Source organism: Netta rufina (assembly GCF_964035555.1).
Source record: "Netta rufina genome assembly, chromosome: 3".
In the NCBI taxonomy this organism is placed as follows: domain Eukaryota; kingdom Metazoa; phylum Chordata; class Aves; order Anseriformes; family Anatidae; genus Netta; species Netta rufina.
In genome coordinates this window covers 3,407,784-3,426,650 of record NC_140125.1, presented here as the reverse complement: position 1 = coordinate 3,426,650, position 18,867 = coordinate 3,407,784, and the positions used below count along the sequence as shown (strand labels likewise).

Here is an 18,867-nt window from a genome sequence, read left to right as displayed (position 1 = left end):
ATGTCAAAGCTTTAGCAAAGGCTGGCGAGCAAAGAACCAGAAAGTGGAAGCTTGAAGAGGTGACTTAGGAAATTGTGTTCTCTTACTTTCAAAAATATTTCTTGTTTCAGAGCAGTAGTTGTAAAGGGCTTTCCCCTCCCTGCCTACACAGTTATCTATGACGACTGAGAAAACAAGATTTTTTTTTTCTTCAAGTTCAGTAGTGAAAAATAGAAACATGGATGAGTGTTTCAATGTATATTAAAACAGAAGCTAAGCTCCGAAAGGCACAAATGTAGTCCTTGGTAACAACGTCCTTTTTAAAGTTCCACTACCTACTGACCATTAACCTGGCTGTTGTTCTGACTATTCTGTTCAGGCACATGCTTTACTGTTACATGTATAATCACTGATGTCTTCATGAATTAGGTCTCTAATTTGGATTTCCCTATCCTCCCATCCCAATAACTCTGGGAAAAGCAAGCTACTTAATAAAATAAAAATTTTGCATGGCAGTGAATTCCAAATGTTTGCTGCTGTCAGTCAACCTAGTTTTCACTGCAGTACCAGAATGTTTTCTGAATTTGCAAAGCAGGGCTGTATGACTACAAAATACTGAAGCATTTCATCGCTTCAAAGCGTCATGGAAAACCCCTTTTTCTCTGCAAGATTTTAAAAATCCTCATTCATGCCTCTGTTCCCACCAGTTTATTCATATCACACAAGCAGTGCACAAGACCACCACCAAGAACAGCAGGGATAGAGTACGTCAGGATGCAACAGTGTATGCCCACAGTCTGCTTGACCTACAGTTGCTCCAAACAAGTCTGTCACTCTGCATAAAGCACAATTCTTTTTTTTTTTTTTTATCTTCACCATGTTCTGCAGAACTAAGCTTTCCTGCAGAATGTAGTTTCCTGACAAAACAATTTGAATGTCAACCCTAAGGTTAGTCAGCCTCTCTTTTCTATCATTTCTATCTTCCATGGATAAAAGATTCGCTTAAAGTAACAAGGCAAGTATCGACACAAATATTGATACCATAAATCTAAAAACAAAATGCAAAATATTTCTCTGAATTGGTTGTTTTTCCCGTTCTATACCTCAGAATTTCAGCAAGCTAAAGACAGAGAATCACATAGACTAGATCAACCATGGGGTCTTCCAAAGGCTCACTGTAACACATGACACCAGGACTGCAAGTAGACTAACAGCTGATGAATGAAAACCAATTTCTTCTGATAAATATGCACTAAATCTCAATACATAACTGCACCACCCATATAGCCAGCGTCCGTTTTGAAACAGGAAACTCCACCCTGCCCTCCTGAGAAATGACAAACAATTTGGTGTTTGAAGATCACTTTATCCTTTTAAGGTAACACATATTCGAGGCATTGTTATAAAGTAAGTGATAAAATCAGATTTATCATCATTTTAAGATTCAGCACTGTTATAGCTGGGCAAAAGTTCACTAGCAGAAAATAAAATGAATTTTTAACGAACTCTGCCACATCAGATTTGAACATATAGCTTGTTTACTTTTCTTCTACATGAGTAAAAGCTTTTAACTTTTCTGATATGCACTTAGTCCAAAATTCCCTGTTAAAAAAAAAAGTAATTTTAATATCACTTCCTAAGCTAAGACAGCAAAAATTATCTTGACCAAGATGTACTTAAGAAGGTAAGTCCCTTTACCTGACTTCTGAAAAGACTACGGATAATCTCTTTACTACTATTAAGTGCTTTTATGCATGGCACTAGCCTTTTTTCAAGCAGAGTTTTGGATTCCACACTGTCCTCAACAGCAAACACTTAAGTGAGTTACAACTCCAAAAGATGCTACTGATTCCCACCATCAGAAGAAAATGTTTAAAAGAAAAACAACCAAAGGCACACTTTTTTAAATTTACTTCAGGATACAAGTAACTAAGCCCTTTTTAAGGAAAAAAAAAAAAAAAAAAAAAAGAAGAAAAAAAGAAGAAATATGAGAAGTGTATTTCAGAAAGCAATCCAGTTCACCCAGCAAAAAGGGAGACCCCACCTATGCCAACTCAAGAAGGAGCCAGACTGACAAATACACATTTCATTCTCCCTGCACCACCGTTGTTCTGATGGCAGGGTCTCTGGATGTAGGGCCAAAACCTCTCTAACAGCTTTTAAAAGGTGCAGCCATTTTGGAAAGGAGGAAGACAAGAAGCAATCAAATTAGGAGTTAGACTTGACGATCCTTGTGGGTCCCTTCCAGCTCAGGATATTCTATGATTCTAAATTGCTCCGTAGGCAAAACTTTTGAGCACTATGCTTAAATTAAGTTCAAAATCAGTTTTATTGACAGTTACCACAGCTATGCATGTACTCTTCCTGTGCCGGATGCTGTTTTTTATACTGAAACCCTTGTATACGTGTAAACCCTGCACTGCCCTCAATTTTGATTGCTGCACCTTCCACATACCATAACCTACATCCCCAAGCATCAGCAGATGGTGGAGAAGTTTTTGAACAGAGTGCTCTGCCCAATATCCGGTACCACGAAATCCATTTATGCCCATACTCACAGATTTGCCCTTTTGCAAGTTCCCTTCACACGCCTGTTTGGACAGATCCTGGCGCCCAATCAAGAGACAAACTGCTTCTGGCCAGTCCGAGGCAGGCTGCTCCCGACAATAATATATGGCATCTCTAATAGGAAGAGCTACACCAAACGGCAGAGACTCCAGATCTCTTAAGGTGAAACCTTAAAATTAGTGAGAATAAAAAGAAATTGTTTTACCAAAACTAAACAAAATGGTTTTTGTACCTATGCAATCGTGAGACTTATTTACAACTGTTACCATGTCACACAATGAAAAAAGCCGCTCTTACCAACATTTGTCATCCAAATAACTAACTTCTCAGCCAGGCTAGAAACAGATGTGCTGTGTCTGAAACTACATCTGTAAAATAATGGAAAATAAGGGATTAGCCAATAAAAACTAGTCAAAAATTCAGCAGAAAGACAAAAATTCAGAGTTTAAAATAACATTAAAAACCATACCGACTGTCATCCTGTTCTATTTGCTGTTTTCGTTGTCCTAGGAAAGACAAAGCCATATTACTCCCATGTTCTCCAAGCAAAAAGGACAGCATGTAACAAACACAAGACACTAGGAGATATTGTGATGGCATCAAAGCATCTTTACCTGATGTAATCTTGTACAAATAATGGGAGGCTTCATTAGATACAGCGCTCTCATCACCAAGTATGTACAAAGCCACGCTCTGGATAGGAAAAAGACACCATAATACAGAGCCACTTAGTTTGCAGTTATTGCTATACTGCCTATCAAAACAAGCAGAAGTTAACTTTAATCTTAAACAGTGAGATGGGTTTATTATGAAAACATCATGAAGTAAAAGGTTGAAATAACAAAGAAACTTCTATGCTTTAGATTTCTAGATTCAAGTTTGGAAACATAAACCTCGAAACAATTAACTGAATTCTCCCTAATAGTTGTTTCTAAGGTAAAAAGAAAAAGATATTCAAAACAGGAAACTATATTCCTAACTGTCTTTCCCATCTTTTTCACACTTCATTTATTTTCTCTTGGAAAATACACACATTTTCTACGAACACCACTCTTCACTTTCAGTTTCCCCCACCTCTCGAGTATTGGGTACTGTGTGGAGGCTCTGAGCGAAAAGTTGCTCCCCTTTTAAAGCAGGGTGCACTTCAGCTATTTAATCAGCAAAATCAAAGTGACCTGTCACCGTTTACTTTTTGATAGAGCAAGACAAGCTGGCTTGCCAAAGGCAAAATCACATCCAAGTAAAAATCTGTTATGATTATATCCTCAAAGATCTTCTGACAAGCTGCATTACCGACATGCCAGCTCTGACCTCTGCATAGGCAAGTCAGGCAGAAGTAGAAAGAAAGATGGAGTTGGACAGACATGGGTGCTAGGCTGAGGAAAAGGCTCTATTGTTCCCCTGAGTTCGAGGGCAGGGGCAAATTTTAAGTGAAAGCATCAGCACTTTAAAGAGTCTTAGTGTTGCTGCTTCCACCCTGCACACTTTGAAGCAGAGGACAGGCTGAATCCTGGAAGCTCAAATTTGAGACTGCAACTAATCCTGGACACTTGGATCACAGCCTCACCACTCTGTTTTTCTCTTCAGCCACCTCAGGCTCAACATCGTTGCTCCAAATCCTGCATTGACAGGTTTTCTCCATAAACACTTAGTGAATAAGCTGTCAAGGCTGTCTAGAAGATAACATCAGCACTAATAACTACTCATGCAGCTAAATATTTATGTTGATACATGCCCAAGAGAAAAGCCGGGAAATTCTCACTTACAAAATACAGTTAACTGAGTTACATTATTACCTTGCACATGCCACTACTGCAAACCACAAAAAAACGTAAGCAGTGAAGCACAGGCCACGCACCCTGCACTCATGAACTCTTCTTCCCAGTCTGAGACACCTCCTCCCACCTGCTAAAACCCATCCACACCCTTCAGTATTAAAGTGATAAAAGAGAAGATGGGACTTGCAGGGAATTCTCTCCACTAAAAGCTTGTTAATCCCCCTAGAGAGAGGCTGACACAGTTATCTTGCAGGGATACTAACAGAATCTCCTGCAGACAGATGAGGTCTACATAGTACAGTGCAGCATCCCTCAGAGATGCTCAGGTGTCCAAACAATACAGCTACAGTCACGCTCCTCAGCAGAGTTATTTATCACAGGCTCAATACTGCTCCAGTAGGCTCTAATTGCTTCACGTGGTATGATTAAACCCTTCGTTATTTGACTTCCCATTAATGGCACTTCACTCACATAAAATTAAGCAGCTGGGGCAAACTGTGGCCACAGTGCTGCTATGCTGACAGAAGAAAACACATCCTCTTTGCCAAAGTACATACCACTACTACCAGTTTGCTCCTTTCACAGATTCCTGGTAAGTAAGGATAAGGCTGCACTCCTTCTCCCTTCAGACAGGAACTCAGCCACTGAAAGATACTTGGAGGCTCAGCAGAAAAAAATGAGGGATGGTGCATGAAACCTGTTTGGACTTAATCATATGAATAGTAATGACACTGAGTTCGTGGCAAATGCACAGAATTCTACACTATTCCCAAAGCAAGCCCTACAGTACTTCTTTTGTACAACTAGAGAAACACAGCATTTCACCAAAACACTACAGATCATATCTGCCTCCTGTTAGATGGAAGTTTATAGCTAGACAGTAAAAAAAAGCACAAGACACCTTTCTGTCTTTCAAGAAAAAAAAATCTCAGCCCACAGTGAAAAGGAATGTAACTTTCAAAAGCCTCAAGGGAACAGTCTTGTAATTCAACAACATTAAATTGCTTAAGTGAGAGAACAACTTAGCTGTAACTTCTTTGCCTTCCCTGTCCACAAATATGAGCAGCAAAGCCTGACCAATATTATGAGATTATATTTAGGTCAGGGAAAAACAGTAGTTTGTCTTACGTGACTAGCAAATTTCAGCTGGTAGCACACTAAACAAATGCAAAAACAATATATGTCCTTATTTTAGCTTTTCTGACTGTGCTTTTAGCTCTGATTAAGTTTTTATGAACTATAAACTGCGAGTCTGCCAGCCTACAGACACTTTTCACAGTGGAGGCACATCTCACTACCAGGCTTTTCTACAGCTCTCTGCTAGCATTTCTCAGCAAGCCTGAGCTAGGAGTTTTCTAGAATAAAAACATCATTCCCTCCCAGGTCTTTGTTCTGTGAAGCATCTCATGGAGGCACCAGACTGAATGCACCAGTTTGTGGCTATATTGTTCTAATTTCAAACTCACCTTGATCAATTATGCAAGTCTGTCTGGAGCTTTTTACAAGGGCCGGATAGTCTCTGTAGTAATAATCTATATAAGCTTCAAGTTTTAAGTCCCTGAAATGAAAGAGATGTGAACCACATTAGAAGGAACAACAAAAAAACAAACAAAAAACTGACCTACAAAATCTGTTGAGCATACTTCCTCACTCTCCCTTTCTTGTACCACAGGGATAAAACCCAACTACCAAGAACTAAGATTTGTGAATCATGCTGATGATGGCAAGTAGCAAGAACTATACAAGAGATTTGCTACTGGAAATATCTTTAACCATTATTTATTCATTTTCTTCAAAAATATGAGAAGTCCATCCAATTCCTCTTTTAAAATAAATAAATAAAACATATACAGCCATCATCGAGAGACAATGAACAATATACAATATCTGTGATTTGTCAGTTTGGCATACCTGGCCAGCTGAACCAGAAGAACAACAAGTGAACGAATTCCTTCTCCCATTAGACTATTCAGTTTGAGCTCCTCATAGATCAGGTGAAGAACAAAGAAAATAGCAGGAATATGGGTAAAAAGGAGGGTTGAGGAATCCAGGCTAAGGCTCTGTAAAAAGTCATCCTTTGGAGCTGAAACTTCCAGAGGGTCCAATCTCAAGGCTTTGGCTACAGGATGAGACTCAAAATTCCTATGGTAATCAGAGCTCAAGAGGTATTCCCAGTCCTAGATCAAACAAACAGGAGAAAGAGGCAGAGGTTCAGAGAACAAAAACTTCCAGCAAGTGAACTCCAAAGCACCATTGCAGAAGAAGGTTTTCCCCTAAACCAATACAAATGTAATTGTTCTATGGTGAATGTGCCACACAAACCCTGCAAGCTATGCAGCAGCAAGATTCAAGTGCTAAGTTACATCCTTGTTTGTTTTTTTCCACCTCTAATACATTAAAGAAACAAAGCCTTATACGTAAGAGAACATAAAAACAAAAAGCTGATTTAAAGTGCCTTTTTGCACCAATAATTCTGTTCATGACACATCTTCCTGAGTATTTATGCCATTCACCCAGTGCTCCCAGTCTTCTTTGCACCTCCCCTATCATAGTACATCAGGCATTAGATCTTACCTTTTGTTTCAGGCAGACTGCAGCCTGTAGCCCCATGGGCTCACTGAACTGTCAACACACAAAAAACTAATGGCATGACTGAATCACCGTAGCTTATAAGCCTCTTATAGTGGAATGCTAGTAAGTCTCATCCACTGCCTGCGTAAGAAAACTTCCTATTCCTGCCTAGGCAAAACTCAGTGAATCAATCTTCAACACTCTACTGAATTCAATGAGAATCGGTGCATTCAGTGAAGTATGTAATTTGATGCCCCTAGCTTGCTAAAGGTGCTGAGTGGACAGGAGAGTAAGCCAACTTTATTTTAAAGGCATAAAGAATCTAGGAGACAATTGACATTGTCAGGAGACTGCCCGGGGTTGCTTTGTAATTCATATTACATTCATTACTGAGTCCAACTTCTCTGAAACTGGGACCCTGACAAGCAAGGTCACACGATACAGCCACAGCACAGGGCAAAATAACTTTTCTTCCCCCAAAGGCTTGTAATCTTGGGTGAACTCAGATGAAATGCACTACTCAGGAGTTCCCCTGTTTGCCTTTAAAAAACAAAACAAAAAAACCTCAACCCCCTCACCCCTGCAGCTTTTATTTGTAAAAGAGAACCATTTCTTACTTCATCTGACCCTGTTTCTGACGGCCTAGCCTTCTTTGGAGCAATAACTGGTGAAAGCGATCCTTCAAAGTCAAGCTGTAAGAAATGAGAAGACCAAAAGTAGCTCAATATTAAAACGTCCAAGGTTGCATAGCTAAATCACCAATTGTATTGATACTTTGTTTTCACATAAAACACATAGTGCAATTAGATTTTTTTACACAGCTAGTTAGTCTAGTGTATGGTGCATGAACTTCACAGTTTGACTGCCTAACACCTGGTATTTACTAGGACAGATGAAAAGGTAGGGATGAGCCAACGCTAGCAACATGGGTATACTGTAATTCCTTTAATTTCAGCAATATACATATCCCTGCTTTCCCCCCCCTCCACCTCCTGTGAGTGCTGCAAATGTACTTGCTAGCAGAAAACTCACAGAAAATTCCAAATAAATTCAGTGAAACAGCTAGAAAAATAGAACTTTAAATGCTGCCAACTGCTGGGAAATTGCAGGGAGAATCTTCTTTAAGAAACAGGAAACAGGAATTGTGATCTGTGCTTCTAAACAAAATAGATTTAATATGGGTTACTTGAAACAAATGTTTAGTGCATCAGTGTTAGTTATGAAATGGAGTAAAATCTTCATAATTTATTTTCACCAGACTAAAACGTATACCTGAAATTTAGAAATATAGAACTGATTCATCGTTTAAAACAAGATACAATCTACTTTTTACTTCAGTGTCTCTCTAACCATTTCAAACCTTGAAGAATTACCAGTAGTAGTAACCTAAGCTAGGAAAACAAACATACACGCTTGCTTACATTACGCGTCCAGGCCAGTCTCTCTGTGTTATAACCCATCATATTCATGAGACAAGTTACAAATAAATTCCATTCTGAATGATAATTTGGTCCTCCTGGAGCATTATAAGCATTGTACCACTTGACAAGCATCTGTACAGCTATTTCCTTGGGCAGGATAGCTTTGACCCCTTGCAGACATCTTTTCACTGTTGGGACAGAAAAAAAGCAAAAGTTAGGCCAGTTTTCCATCTTACTTCCTGATACTACTCATCCAGTCAGTGCTAAAAATCTCTACAGTTCTTGGACCTCCTTTTAACTTTCCGGAAACTGTTTCAATAAAAGCCACACCACACAACCTTCTGTTCCTTCAGTTCAGGTTAAACACAGCCTCTCTAATTCACCACACAAAGCAGGGGGGGAAATGTCTTTTTGCTTATTAATGAAACCAACTTGTGTCTGAACTGACATCTCAGCCTCAAGCAAGAACATAAACAGTAGAGAATAAAGCAACTTAAAGAACACAGGAAGTGGCAGGTGAAACACTAGAAGTAACAGAACATAACTAAATAAATAGCAGCAGCTCTACAAGGTAAGCTAACGGTGATTGGAATACATGGTACTGAATCACTGTAGTCTAAGCTATGCATAAACTACTTCAAAAAAGAACCCTCAAAAATTATGCAACATATTTCATGTGACAGATTCTGACTTGTACCTAGTTCCGAAGTGGCAATTTCAGGAATTGTAATCCGAACCATTGTGTTATTGCTAAGTTCCTGAAAAAAAAATAAATGTAAGAGTTGAATTACAAGATGTATCTTTAGATAAAGCTAGGGTCCTTTTTCATCAGCTCAGAACTCATTTATATATTAAGCATATTCCTAACTCTTGGGTATTTGTTACATTTAAGATTTGTGACCTCATATGATAGCTACATGAGACACTTGAAATTAATCTTGACCTGACTCACTTGAAGGAACTGATAAACTTCTGTGCCTTCTAGGGTATTCTGTAGAGTAATATATAACCTTGCTATTGGTCAGGAGCTGCTAGCAATGTCTTACTATACAGTAGAAGTAAGCTTACCCCTCATTTTGCTTTGCTAAGTGTTGACTCAAATTACAGAACACCTACTAAAGTTACTCTGTTGTGGACAGGGTCTCGTAGAGAATGAATGAAAGTTCCAAGCTGCTGAAATGTGCAGTCCTCCACATAAGTCGAGTCATGAAGTTTGGAAGAATCCCTTAGCTCTGGAACTGGTGACAAAAGCACACTCTGAAAAGTGGTAAAAGTGATTGCATAGAATTGTTAAAACAAGAGCAACCGAACAAAGGACAGCTAAAATGACCATTTTTGAAGTATTAATATGTATTTTGAAAACAACTGTGAGCGTCTTTCCATCCTTTCCATCAGAAATTTTACAAAAATCATAAATAGGTGAACAAACAGGGCAGCACAAAATAGATCACTGTGTATTCAGTGGCTTACAGAAGAAAAATAAACAAATTAGTTCCAAAAGATACCTCAAAATCAATCAATCATTTGAAGGAAAAATGCCAAACTTTTAATTGCCAAGCATTAAATAAACAAGTACTTAAATTGCCTTTTCAGTTTACTCTGTCAGCTAGTCCCGCATGTTGAACATGGCTTACAAGATTTGTGTCACATACCCAGCTCTGCCCTCAGCCATCACTCTACATTCATTTATCTTAATGTATCAATGCATCCAAATTAAACCAGGCAGAGGAATAGGAAGTGTGGTAGATGAAGAAACTACGGATGGAGTCTGTGGAGAAGGAAGCTGAAAACTAGGGTGGAAAGAAAGAGAGTGGTCTTGATGAACCACGGAGAAATAAGAGAAGTAGAGCCGTAATGAGTCTTTAATGACAGCTACACAAGGTTCAAAGTAACACAGACCTTTTCTGGCAAAATACTTGTGTTCCCAGCCATGTCCAAGCCTCAATTCTGCACTATTAAGCAATGAGAAGGGACTGGAAGCCCCTCTAAAAGAAAACTGATGTGTCTGCCTTCAGATGCCTTGTAATTTAGAAACAGATACGTCTCAGGGATTGTAAAGTTTGTTTTTACATGCTAAAATGTTCACAAGGAAGCTTTTATGTAGAACTACTCAATTTTGAATAAAGACCACTCCCAAATAGAAGATATCAGCACAAAATACCATTCCCACTACATTTTCAATAAATCTGTCTGGGTACAAGTAATGGAATGCATATGCTATTTATATTCACAGAATACATTCTAGCAAAAAAAGGTATCCAGTTACTTGATAAATTATGCCAAAGCTGTTACATCTAAAACCTTTTCAAGGCAGGATTTTGTTTCTTCTTACCTCTTCTAAGGGCCCCAGATGTTTATTCAAAGGCTTGGATGGAGTGCTGACACTATCCAATGGAGTGCTCGGCCGAGGCATTTGGTTGGACATTGTCAGGGATGGAGCAGGCAGTCCAGGAATAAAAACCTTTCCCACCTTTTATGAACAATATATAGGAAAATAAATTTCATGCCTATGCTTCCATGAGCTTTCTTAGATATATGGATGTTTTCAGATTTTAACATCTTAAAGGAAAAGTTTTAGGAAAACTGGATGTGTATTTGACCTAAAGCCTCTGAAAATTAAAAAGCTGTCATCAGTTTTAAGCCTTTCTTCAGATCACGATACACTGAAAAAAATACCATATATGGTCAGTATTGTACACTACTGCTTACAGTTCTATTTCCACCAAATGTTTTAAGCAGTTTAATTAGGAAAGCTATACTTTCAGAGTGTTTTTTTCCTCAGTATACTTACTACACACACACACATCTTTATGTGCAGACCCCTGTGTCCAAATCCTCTGCATACATTGAAAGAGCACAGTGCATCTCTATACAATTAAAAAAATGTTTTAATTATTTTGAATGAATTGCATCCATCCTAACAACAACCCTAACATCCTAACAACAACAGTTTTAGATGTCAAATCATTCTGCTTCTGTAAAGCAGAATGATTTGACATCTAAAACTGTCCAGCATCCTACATAGGAGTTTCAGAAGTTTTAGTTTAGGAAAAAATCTTGTTTTCCATATTCTTGACATTCTCTTTGTTTGAAAGAATTGCATTACTTTTGCATTTTACTATTGTAAATAAAAAATAAAAAAATGCTTAAGAGGTTATTTAGTTGTACCACAAGGAGCCAGTCATTCTTCAGAACCATCTTCCCAGCACTGCACAGAAACTACACTTGGTACATAAGCACAGGCACCTTCTCAATCAAGTCTCAAATCAGAGGCAGTCTGCACTAGCTTAAAATGGTATCATGTAAGGCCAAGATTCCTCTTCGCAGCCTAGTTTGTAACGAAAGATTCAAACATTTGTTTGGGAACAGAAAACACCGTTACTTACCCGAACCACTCCGGAATAAAGCACTAGATTGCCACTGCCTTCCAGAACCAGCAGTGTATCAATGCCCTGCAAGAATCAAACACCACATTCAGCTTCTTGTATTTAAGTAAAATATTACAACTGGATGACACAAATGACAAAGCAGGACACTGAACAGCTAACAGTTTATACAAAGATACATACCTCCACTGGAGCTGCATCCTTTGCTTGAATATTGGTAACAGAGCCAAAGATCAGCTGTGACTTATCGTTGCTCTCTTGAAACTTTACACACCTAGAGATTTGAGAAAACAACAGGAAACGTAAAAGGACTGTCCTATCTGCTGTTACAGAAAGAAGACAAAAAATTAAAGTTGTGTTACATGGTACAGTTAACTATACTGCGGTATACTTGGTTACTTCCTCCTTCCTTTGCTTGTTTTGCCCTGCTATCATTTTACTTTTACTCTCCTACTCTAATTGAAATCCCCAATGTAATTCTACTGGGTAAAGTTGAGGATAAATAAGAATACCACTCAAAGTACAGCAAACGTACTCTTGCAATTTCAGTTTCCTTTAAATAGCCCGAACAATATATGCCAATCTGGTTAAAAACAAGCCATATGAGAGACAGTGATATACTTCGTTTTGTCGTAACAGTTTCCACTAGTTGAAGGAGTAAGTACATTAAAACCCATATCTGGCTAGTAATTTTTAGAGTGTTCCCCTTTTTTCACCTGTCCCCAAGACAGGAATGCTCACCGCAGCTGGAGCTGGGATTCCACTAAAAAGCACAAGAACTTCTGCCCACAAAGGTCAGTAGTAATAAACACTTTTGATGCTTGGGAATTCTTCTCTCTGCAAATGAGACACAATGATCAGCACAGTGTTAGGTTTACTATAAAAAAATTAATTAAGAAAACACAATGGCCACAGACTGTAGGGACTCATTGGACTTCAATTAGCAGTGCATCAAGTTGCTAAGAATGTGCTAGTCTCAGTTTTAGTCCTTCCACTATAAATTAATTTTCTAGCACTCCAGTCTTCACGTTCCCTACTTTTTGGCATGCGGAGCACATGATATTTGGCTTTGCTCTCCCATTCAATCTTAAGTTTTATGGTGTGTTTTGTCCTTTTTGATGGTAACAGGGCAAGAGATATTCCCCCTAAAGAGTTTTACAAAACAACAACAAAAACAAACAAAACTGGACACCTAAATCAATGGTCAGATTTGAACCTGCTTTGCTTGAGAGATCTCATGAAAGCGCTACCCAGTTCAGAGAACTACGAGTAACACAAGAAAGAAAACCATTCCAAGTGCCCAACTCTCTGTTCAAGAGATCTAGGCACTTAGTGAGCATCACTTTTCTGAAAAATTAGGAAGTGCAGGTTCATGCACCTTTTTAAAATCGGTGCTATTTGGAAAAAAGCACACATGGAAAATAAGCTGTCATTTTACTTCCCTTCCCCAGCCCCCACTGGAAATCTCACATTCCAGCAAAAGCACTTAACCTCATGTTTGTGATGGTTTCTGTCCACAGATGATCTATACATAGCTCAGGAACGATTGGTTCGGTTTCTGTTATAAGAAAGGAATCACTGGAAGTGCTGTTCGGAGAATGTATAATACTGTGCCTCCTCGGTGACTGAGTATTGCTGGAAAAGTTGAACCTCTGAACTCCTGAGAACGAATGTACTCCCAGGGCAGGGGAATGAGAGCGGCTGCAAGCAAAGACATAAAACACTACTGAAAAGTGAATTTACAAAACCAGATAGAGAATCCCCGTTAAGCCAGGAAGCTCATGCATTGAGACTTTAAAAACAAAATCCTCCTGAAACAGCAGATAGCGCAGTATTGGCTTCCTTTAGCAATACATTGTCGTATGAAAACAATTCTCCATTCACTTCCAGTCATCTCTGTCAAAATCCAATAAATGAAACTTCAGAAGTAAGAAAACCAACATTTTACTGTGTGTGGTCCAGTATGTAAAAATATATCTCAACCCGTTCCCTCTAAACATGGCTTTCTTTAGAAACTGAAAACACTTCTGGGACTCGGAAACTGTCTCCAGGTCTTTTAACTCCACCAGACTTGCTGTGTGATGACAGAATAGTCTCTTTGTCTCCCGCACACCAATTACCCTCCTGTGCTACAAAGGTAATAGCACATAAACGTCACAAGAGCATTCCAAGGGGGCTTTCAGATGGTGTAACAGAGAAGGCACGTACACCTTAGGCAGACAGACTTGTAAGGGCAGAGAGACAACAATACCAGATGTGCTGCCTGTTCTGTCACTCAAATTCCTTTGGTATCATCTGTTTACACGTTATGTTCAGCACCCACCTCAAAGCAGCCATGTTGGAGATGGACGGCGAGCGGGACTGCATGCTGGGTGATGACACTGATCTGCTCTGGCTGTGGATAGATGAGTAGTTTTGGAAAGGTGAGGCCACAGGCGAGTCTCCTTTTGAAAGGCTCCTGAGATGAGCAGTCAAAGAGCTGCTGGTGGCCACATGCTGTGGTGTGCCCATCTGCTCCGAGAACTTCAGCACCGTGTTCTGCTCCTGGGAGAGAAAAGAGCTCTCTATGTTCAAATCACACATGGGCAGTAACAGCCAGGATGACACTCAAACAGCTTATCTAATCAGTTAGATGTTAAAAACATATGCCTATGTAGGTACTTAGCCTAAAAATTATTCCTTCCAACCATGCTTTCTCCCTTCCAGTCACCATAACCACTCCCATGGTTTTCAGGCAGTAAGCTGTCACTTTTCTTATGGAAAACAACAGTTTGAGCACAGTCCAAACCTTCTGGTACAATGGAAGGAACATCATGATAAGCACAGTATAGTACATTGCCATCGCTATGGTGTGATCTCCATGACTGCGGTACAGTCAAAAACATGAAAGATTTTTTTTTTTTTTTTTAATGTCACCCCATTTTTTGGCATAAATAAATAATCAGCCATTTCTAACCGGCACGGCCATAATGGCATGTAAACACACACACAAATTTTGGAACAGTATTTAGTCAGTAATAAAACTGTACCTCTGGCTTTACCCTACGAAGAGCCCAAACAGTATGTAAACTCTGTATGGTATCATAGGTCATCACAATGGAAGGTTCAGCACTGAGGAACACGATCCTCATGGTGTAATCAGCAACATACTGCACTCTAGCAGAGCCAAACACACCTGCTAAAGAAGTAGTTAACTTCAGTTAAGATGAAAACATTATTTCCACAGCAGTGTTATCATTTACAAGGTTAGCATTTTTCATACTCTTTTATTTTTTCCCTGCAGTCTGGGCTTCTTTCTTGAACAGTTTCCCTGTTCATGAAGCAGCTAAAACAACCCAATCCTGAATTCTTGAATGAGTGATTATTTGCCAATTTTGTAATACAGAAAACGCTTGAGTGATACATTAAGCATTTGACATCAAATGCTTAATGATCTAAACTTACCTCCAGATTTACAGACAAGAGGTGTTATCTCATCTAATGGATGTAGCATGCTGAACATGGTGGGCAAAGGTTCTCTAGAAAGAAATGAAACAAATCATGTTCAAAAAACAAATGCTAACAAGCATAATTGCTCTCTCATGCAACCAGTGCACATGCTGCAATCCCAAAACAACTCTTCAGACCTTAACAAATCTGAGCCCGAAAGCTAACAGCAGAGACGTATATCCCATTAATGTAAGCTTTTCTGGTTAATTGAGCAGAGTCAGACAAAGGCTGGTCTACCAAAAACGATGTCTAGGTTTTTACATTTTCTCAGAGCACTTGAGAATGACCCCACCTGGTGGCCACACGACAAACTTTAGTTGGCTTGACTGAACAGAGCTGGTACCAGGGGAGTTACAAGGAGGAGAAAACTCTTTACCCAAACTCCAGCTGAGTCTGAGTTCCACAACTCCCCACCCAGGTTCCAGACCAGCAGACAGCCATCAGGTAATCTGTATCCACCACAGAGCAGCAATAGTGCCAACCGTCTGTGATGGCAGTAAAACTTTTCATTGAAGGCCAGATTACGTAGGATCAACCGTGATTTTTGCAAAGTACCAGAGAGCAGAAAAGCCTGCGACAGGGACATCTTCATCCTGTAGTAATCCAGTAATCCCAAAGGGGTCCAGTGCAGATGGCTGGCCAAGGCCAGCCACTAGACACAAAACATGCAGTAGTAGGCTGGAAGACCTAACACCTTATCAAGGGTTCAGATTCAGTGGAACAAATCCCCTAACTCACTGCCTAACTCCATTTGTAAATGGATAAAGACATTTCACTGTCCCCACTGGCAGGGTGGTGAGAGCACACCACAGCAGCACATTAAGTGGGCTCTTTATCTGAGCTAACATTTAAGCTTATATCAAAATTAAAACAGAACATCCATTGCAGTTAGCTCATGGAAACATTTTCTTTTCCAGATTCTTCTCTCTTGAGTCTTTTCCAGACCTCTATTTCTAGCCCCAATTTTAACAAGAACGAGACAATCACAAGTACCTGGAATGTATACATAAAGACCAAGAGAGAGCAAGCAGGCACATTCAGGCTGTAAATATATACAAGCTGCAGATACATTCAAGCCTACCAACTCCTTACTCTTCTCTTCAGCTATACGTCAAGCTACCAAGCACATGGTCTACAAATACAGGGCTGGATGCTCCACACATTCAAAGCATGTTGCAGCTGAGAAAAAAAATCTCAGTGACAATTCTCCCAGTGAATCTCCCCATTGGCTATCACAGACTGAAACCAATTCCCAGGACAAACCTTAATAAAATTAGGTTAGTAATACTCTACTTGCTTCCCAAATCCTGTTCTCAGGATCACCACTCCCAAGTAAAGACAACACAGTATCAGAGGAGGTTATGACTCGACATACAGCCCCTTCCCATGAGTTCTCATTTCACCTGTCCCTGTGATGAACACACAGATCCTTTCATTATTGCTCTTCAACTCTTATATTCCAGTATTAAATTAACAAACAGTCTGTAGCAAAACAATCAAAATCCACTCATCACATACCTGGGTGGACTCGGAGGTACTTCATGTGAAGAACTACTACGCTCAAATAACAAACCAAATTTTGTTGGCCAGACATTTGCAACCTATAACGAATTACAGATATAGTCATGACAAAGGTATCAAGTATTTACTGCATCAATTATGTTTCAAGTTTGGATATCTCATTATAGCAAACTGAGATGCTTAGGCCTTTTCTTGAGACAAGGGTAACGTCAGTAAGCACAGGTTCTCTGACTACCAAGCTGGCGCTCCCGTACTATCCCACTTCTTACAACTGGTTACACCACCACACTTCCAGAAGTATTCCAACGCCCTAACACCACCACCACACTCATCAGCTTTGCCACGTTCACCCACCAGAACGAAGATTTCAGGCAGCCACCAACAGCAGTGCTTTACGCACGCCTCCCCACCACGGTACAGTGTGCAAACAGATGACAAGCCCATTTATGAAAAAAAAAAGGTGAAGCACTTACCTGAAAGGGTAAAGCAGCAATGTAATCCTTTCCCTCTATGCTATGCACGTTTATACATGAGTTCTGCAATATGCAGATGCATTTCTCTACTATTTCATCAGTGCCCGAAACTGCAGAACAAACAAAAAACATTAACATTCTCTCTTTCCTTAGACATTCACTACACACAAAGCGTAAACTCAAGGGGCAGGGTAGCAGTCTTCATACAGCAGTTCCTGATGAGTAACATCTCATGCTGAGAACTGAACTCAAAGTATTTGTTTGGTGTTACAATAAGCATAAAACTCACCATCAGCTTTTTCAGATTTTTCCGGGGCTATGGTAAAGTCACACCACAAGGCCTAAAACCAAATACAGCGGAGTTATGTCTGAAGAACAACCTGATGTTACTATTGAATCTCATCTGTATGTATTTACTAACACAATTCCACCTCAAAACGCTGAAGTACTATTCAAGGTGGCCAGCAGGTATTTAGCTAACGTACGTTCATTCAGTCACCGTTTTTCCATGTTTTCGTACCTGTAGGACAGGGCTGTCAACAGTGAAAGCTTTATAAACGGTAGACGCTTGGTTTTTACTTCCTTTGCTCCAGATGACCATATTGCTGGCCACGTACAACTCTTCGTCGTAGTCCACTTCTTCCCCAACATCGCTGGCACCCTTCCTCAACTGCCAACTTTCCTAAAAAAAAATAATAATAATAATTTTTAGGAAAAGTTACAAGGCATCGCAGGGTGACAGGCTAACAAGGGATCCCAACGGGTGGCAGTTTCCCAGTGATCACTCTGTCAGCTTGATGTGGGCGACGTCCCGAGGAAGCGGGGTTTTTTGGAAAGCACGGGGGGACAAGAGGGATTTGCTTTGCACTTCAGGCGCCTTCCCGCGGACCACCCCTGCTGTTAACAGCACCGGGGGCAGCAGGCGGAGCGGCGGGGACCCCCCGGGGGGCGATTTAACCTCGTCATTTACTAATCTGAGGGCAAATGCCGCCCGTTAGCAGCCGTACCCGCTGCCGCTCGTGGATGGTGACCTCGCGGAGGGACCCCACCAGGCCGGCCGCCCCGTCGGAGGAGCAGAGCTCGGAGGCGGGCTGCAGCCGCCGCAGCTGCAGGGTGAGGGCGCTGGGGTGGCGCCGGCAGTGCTCGCGGCCCCGGGGGGCGAACTCCTGCAGGTCGCCGGCCGCGATCATCGTCGCCCTCTCGTCACAGTGGTCCGACATGGGGGCCCGATATCCTCATTATTTCCGGGCCGCGCAGCTGAGGCCCCGGGGCCCCGCCGGCGGAGCTGCGCTGCGCTGCGCCGCGCTCGGGCACGGGCGGCGGGGAGAGGCGGGGGAGGCGCCGGCGGCGGCTCTCACACGGGCGCGGCCATCTTGCGGCTCCCGCCCTGCTCCGCGCCGCGCGCGCGGGGGCCGGCGGGACGCAAAATGGCGGGCGGGCGGGAAGGGCGGGGAAGGGGTTGATCGACGCCCGCTGAGGGGTGGCGGTGAGCCCAGGCCGAGGGGATCCCGTTCAAAGCGCCCTCTGGGGGTTACAGGCACCCCGATCCGTGTTGAATCACAGCGTGGGTTGAATCACAAAATTTCTAGGTTGGAAGAGACCTCAAGATCATCGAGTCCAACCTCTGACCTAACACTAACAGTCCCCACTAAACCATATCCCTAAGCTCTACATCTAAACG

General features: G+C 41.0%; 1 protein-coding gene across 4 annotated transcripts in view; it reads right to left on the bottom strand.

The window, feature by feature from the left end:
• Nucleotides 1–18,563, bottom strand: part of ANAPC1 (anaphase promoting complex subunit 1) — a 35,852-nt gene extending 17,289 nt beyond the window's left edge. Inside the window, exons 1-24 of one of the 4 annotated variants that reach the window (XM_084284198.1) lie at nt 18,194–18,563; nt 17,707–17,868; nt 17,476–17,527; nt 17,187–17,296; nt 16,711–16,793; nt 15,148–15,221; nt 14,733–14,881; nt 14,027–14,247; nt 13,195–13,404; nt 12,445–12,540; nt 11,887–11,977; nt 11,704–11,769; nt 10,650–10,787; nt 9,434–9,574; nt 9,015–9,075; nt 8,318–8,505; nt 7,514–7,588; nt 6,237–6,502; nt 5,792–5,883; nt 4,883–5,031; nt 3,162–3,240; nt 3,017–3,053; nt 2,845–2,915; nt 2,538–2,716 (exon numbers count right to left, since the gene is read on the bottom strand). In XM_084284198.1, the coding sequence (XP_084140324.1) occupies nt 2,538–2,716; nt 2,845–2,915; nt 3,017–3,053; nt 3,162–3,240; nt 4,883–5,031; nt 5,792–5,883; nt 6,237–6,502; nt 7,514–7,588; nt 8,318–8,505; nt 9,015–9,075; nt 9,434–9,574; nt 10,650–10,787; nt 11,704–11,769; nt 11,887–11,977; nt 12,445–12,540; nt 13,195–13,404; nt 14,027–14,247; nt 14,733–14,881; nt 15,148–15,221; nt 16,711–16,793; nt 17,187–17,296; nt 17,476–17,527; nt 17,707–17,868; nt 18,194–18,406 (3,003 nt within the window). In that variant the 5' untranslated portion in view covers nt 18,407–18,563. Of the gene's footprint in view, nt 1–2,537; nt 2,717–2,844; nt 2,916–3,016; nt 3,054–3,161; nt 3,241–4,882; nt 5,032–5,791; nt 5,884–6,236; nt 6,503–7,513; nt 7,589–8,317; nt 8,506–9,014; nt 9,076–9,433; nt 9,575–10,649; nt 10,788–11,703; nt 11,770–11,886; nt 11,978–12,444; nt 12,541–13,194; nt 13,405–14,026; nt 14,248–14,732; nt 14,882–15,147; nt 15,222–16,273; nt 16,291–16,710; nt 16,794–17,186; nt 17,297–17,475; nt 17,528–17,706; nt 17,869–18,193 lie in introns of those variants that run through there. The other 3 variants (XM_084284200.1, XM_084284199.1, XM_084284201.1) reach the window with 3 other exon arrangements.
• Nucleotides 18,564–18,867: the final 304 nt, after the last annotated feature.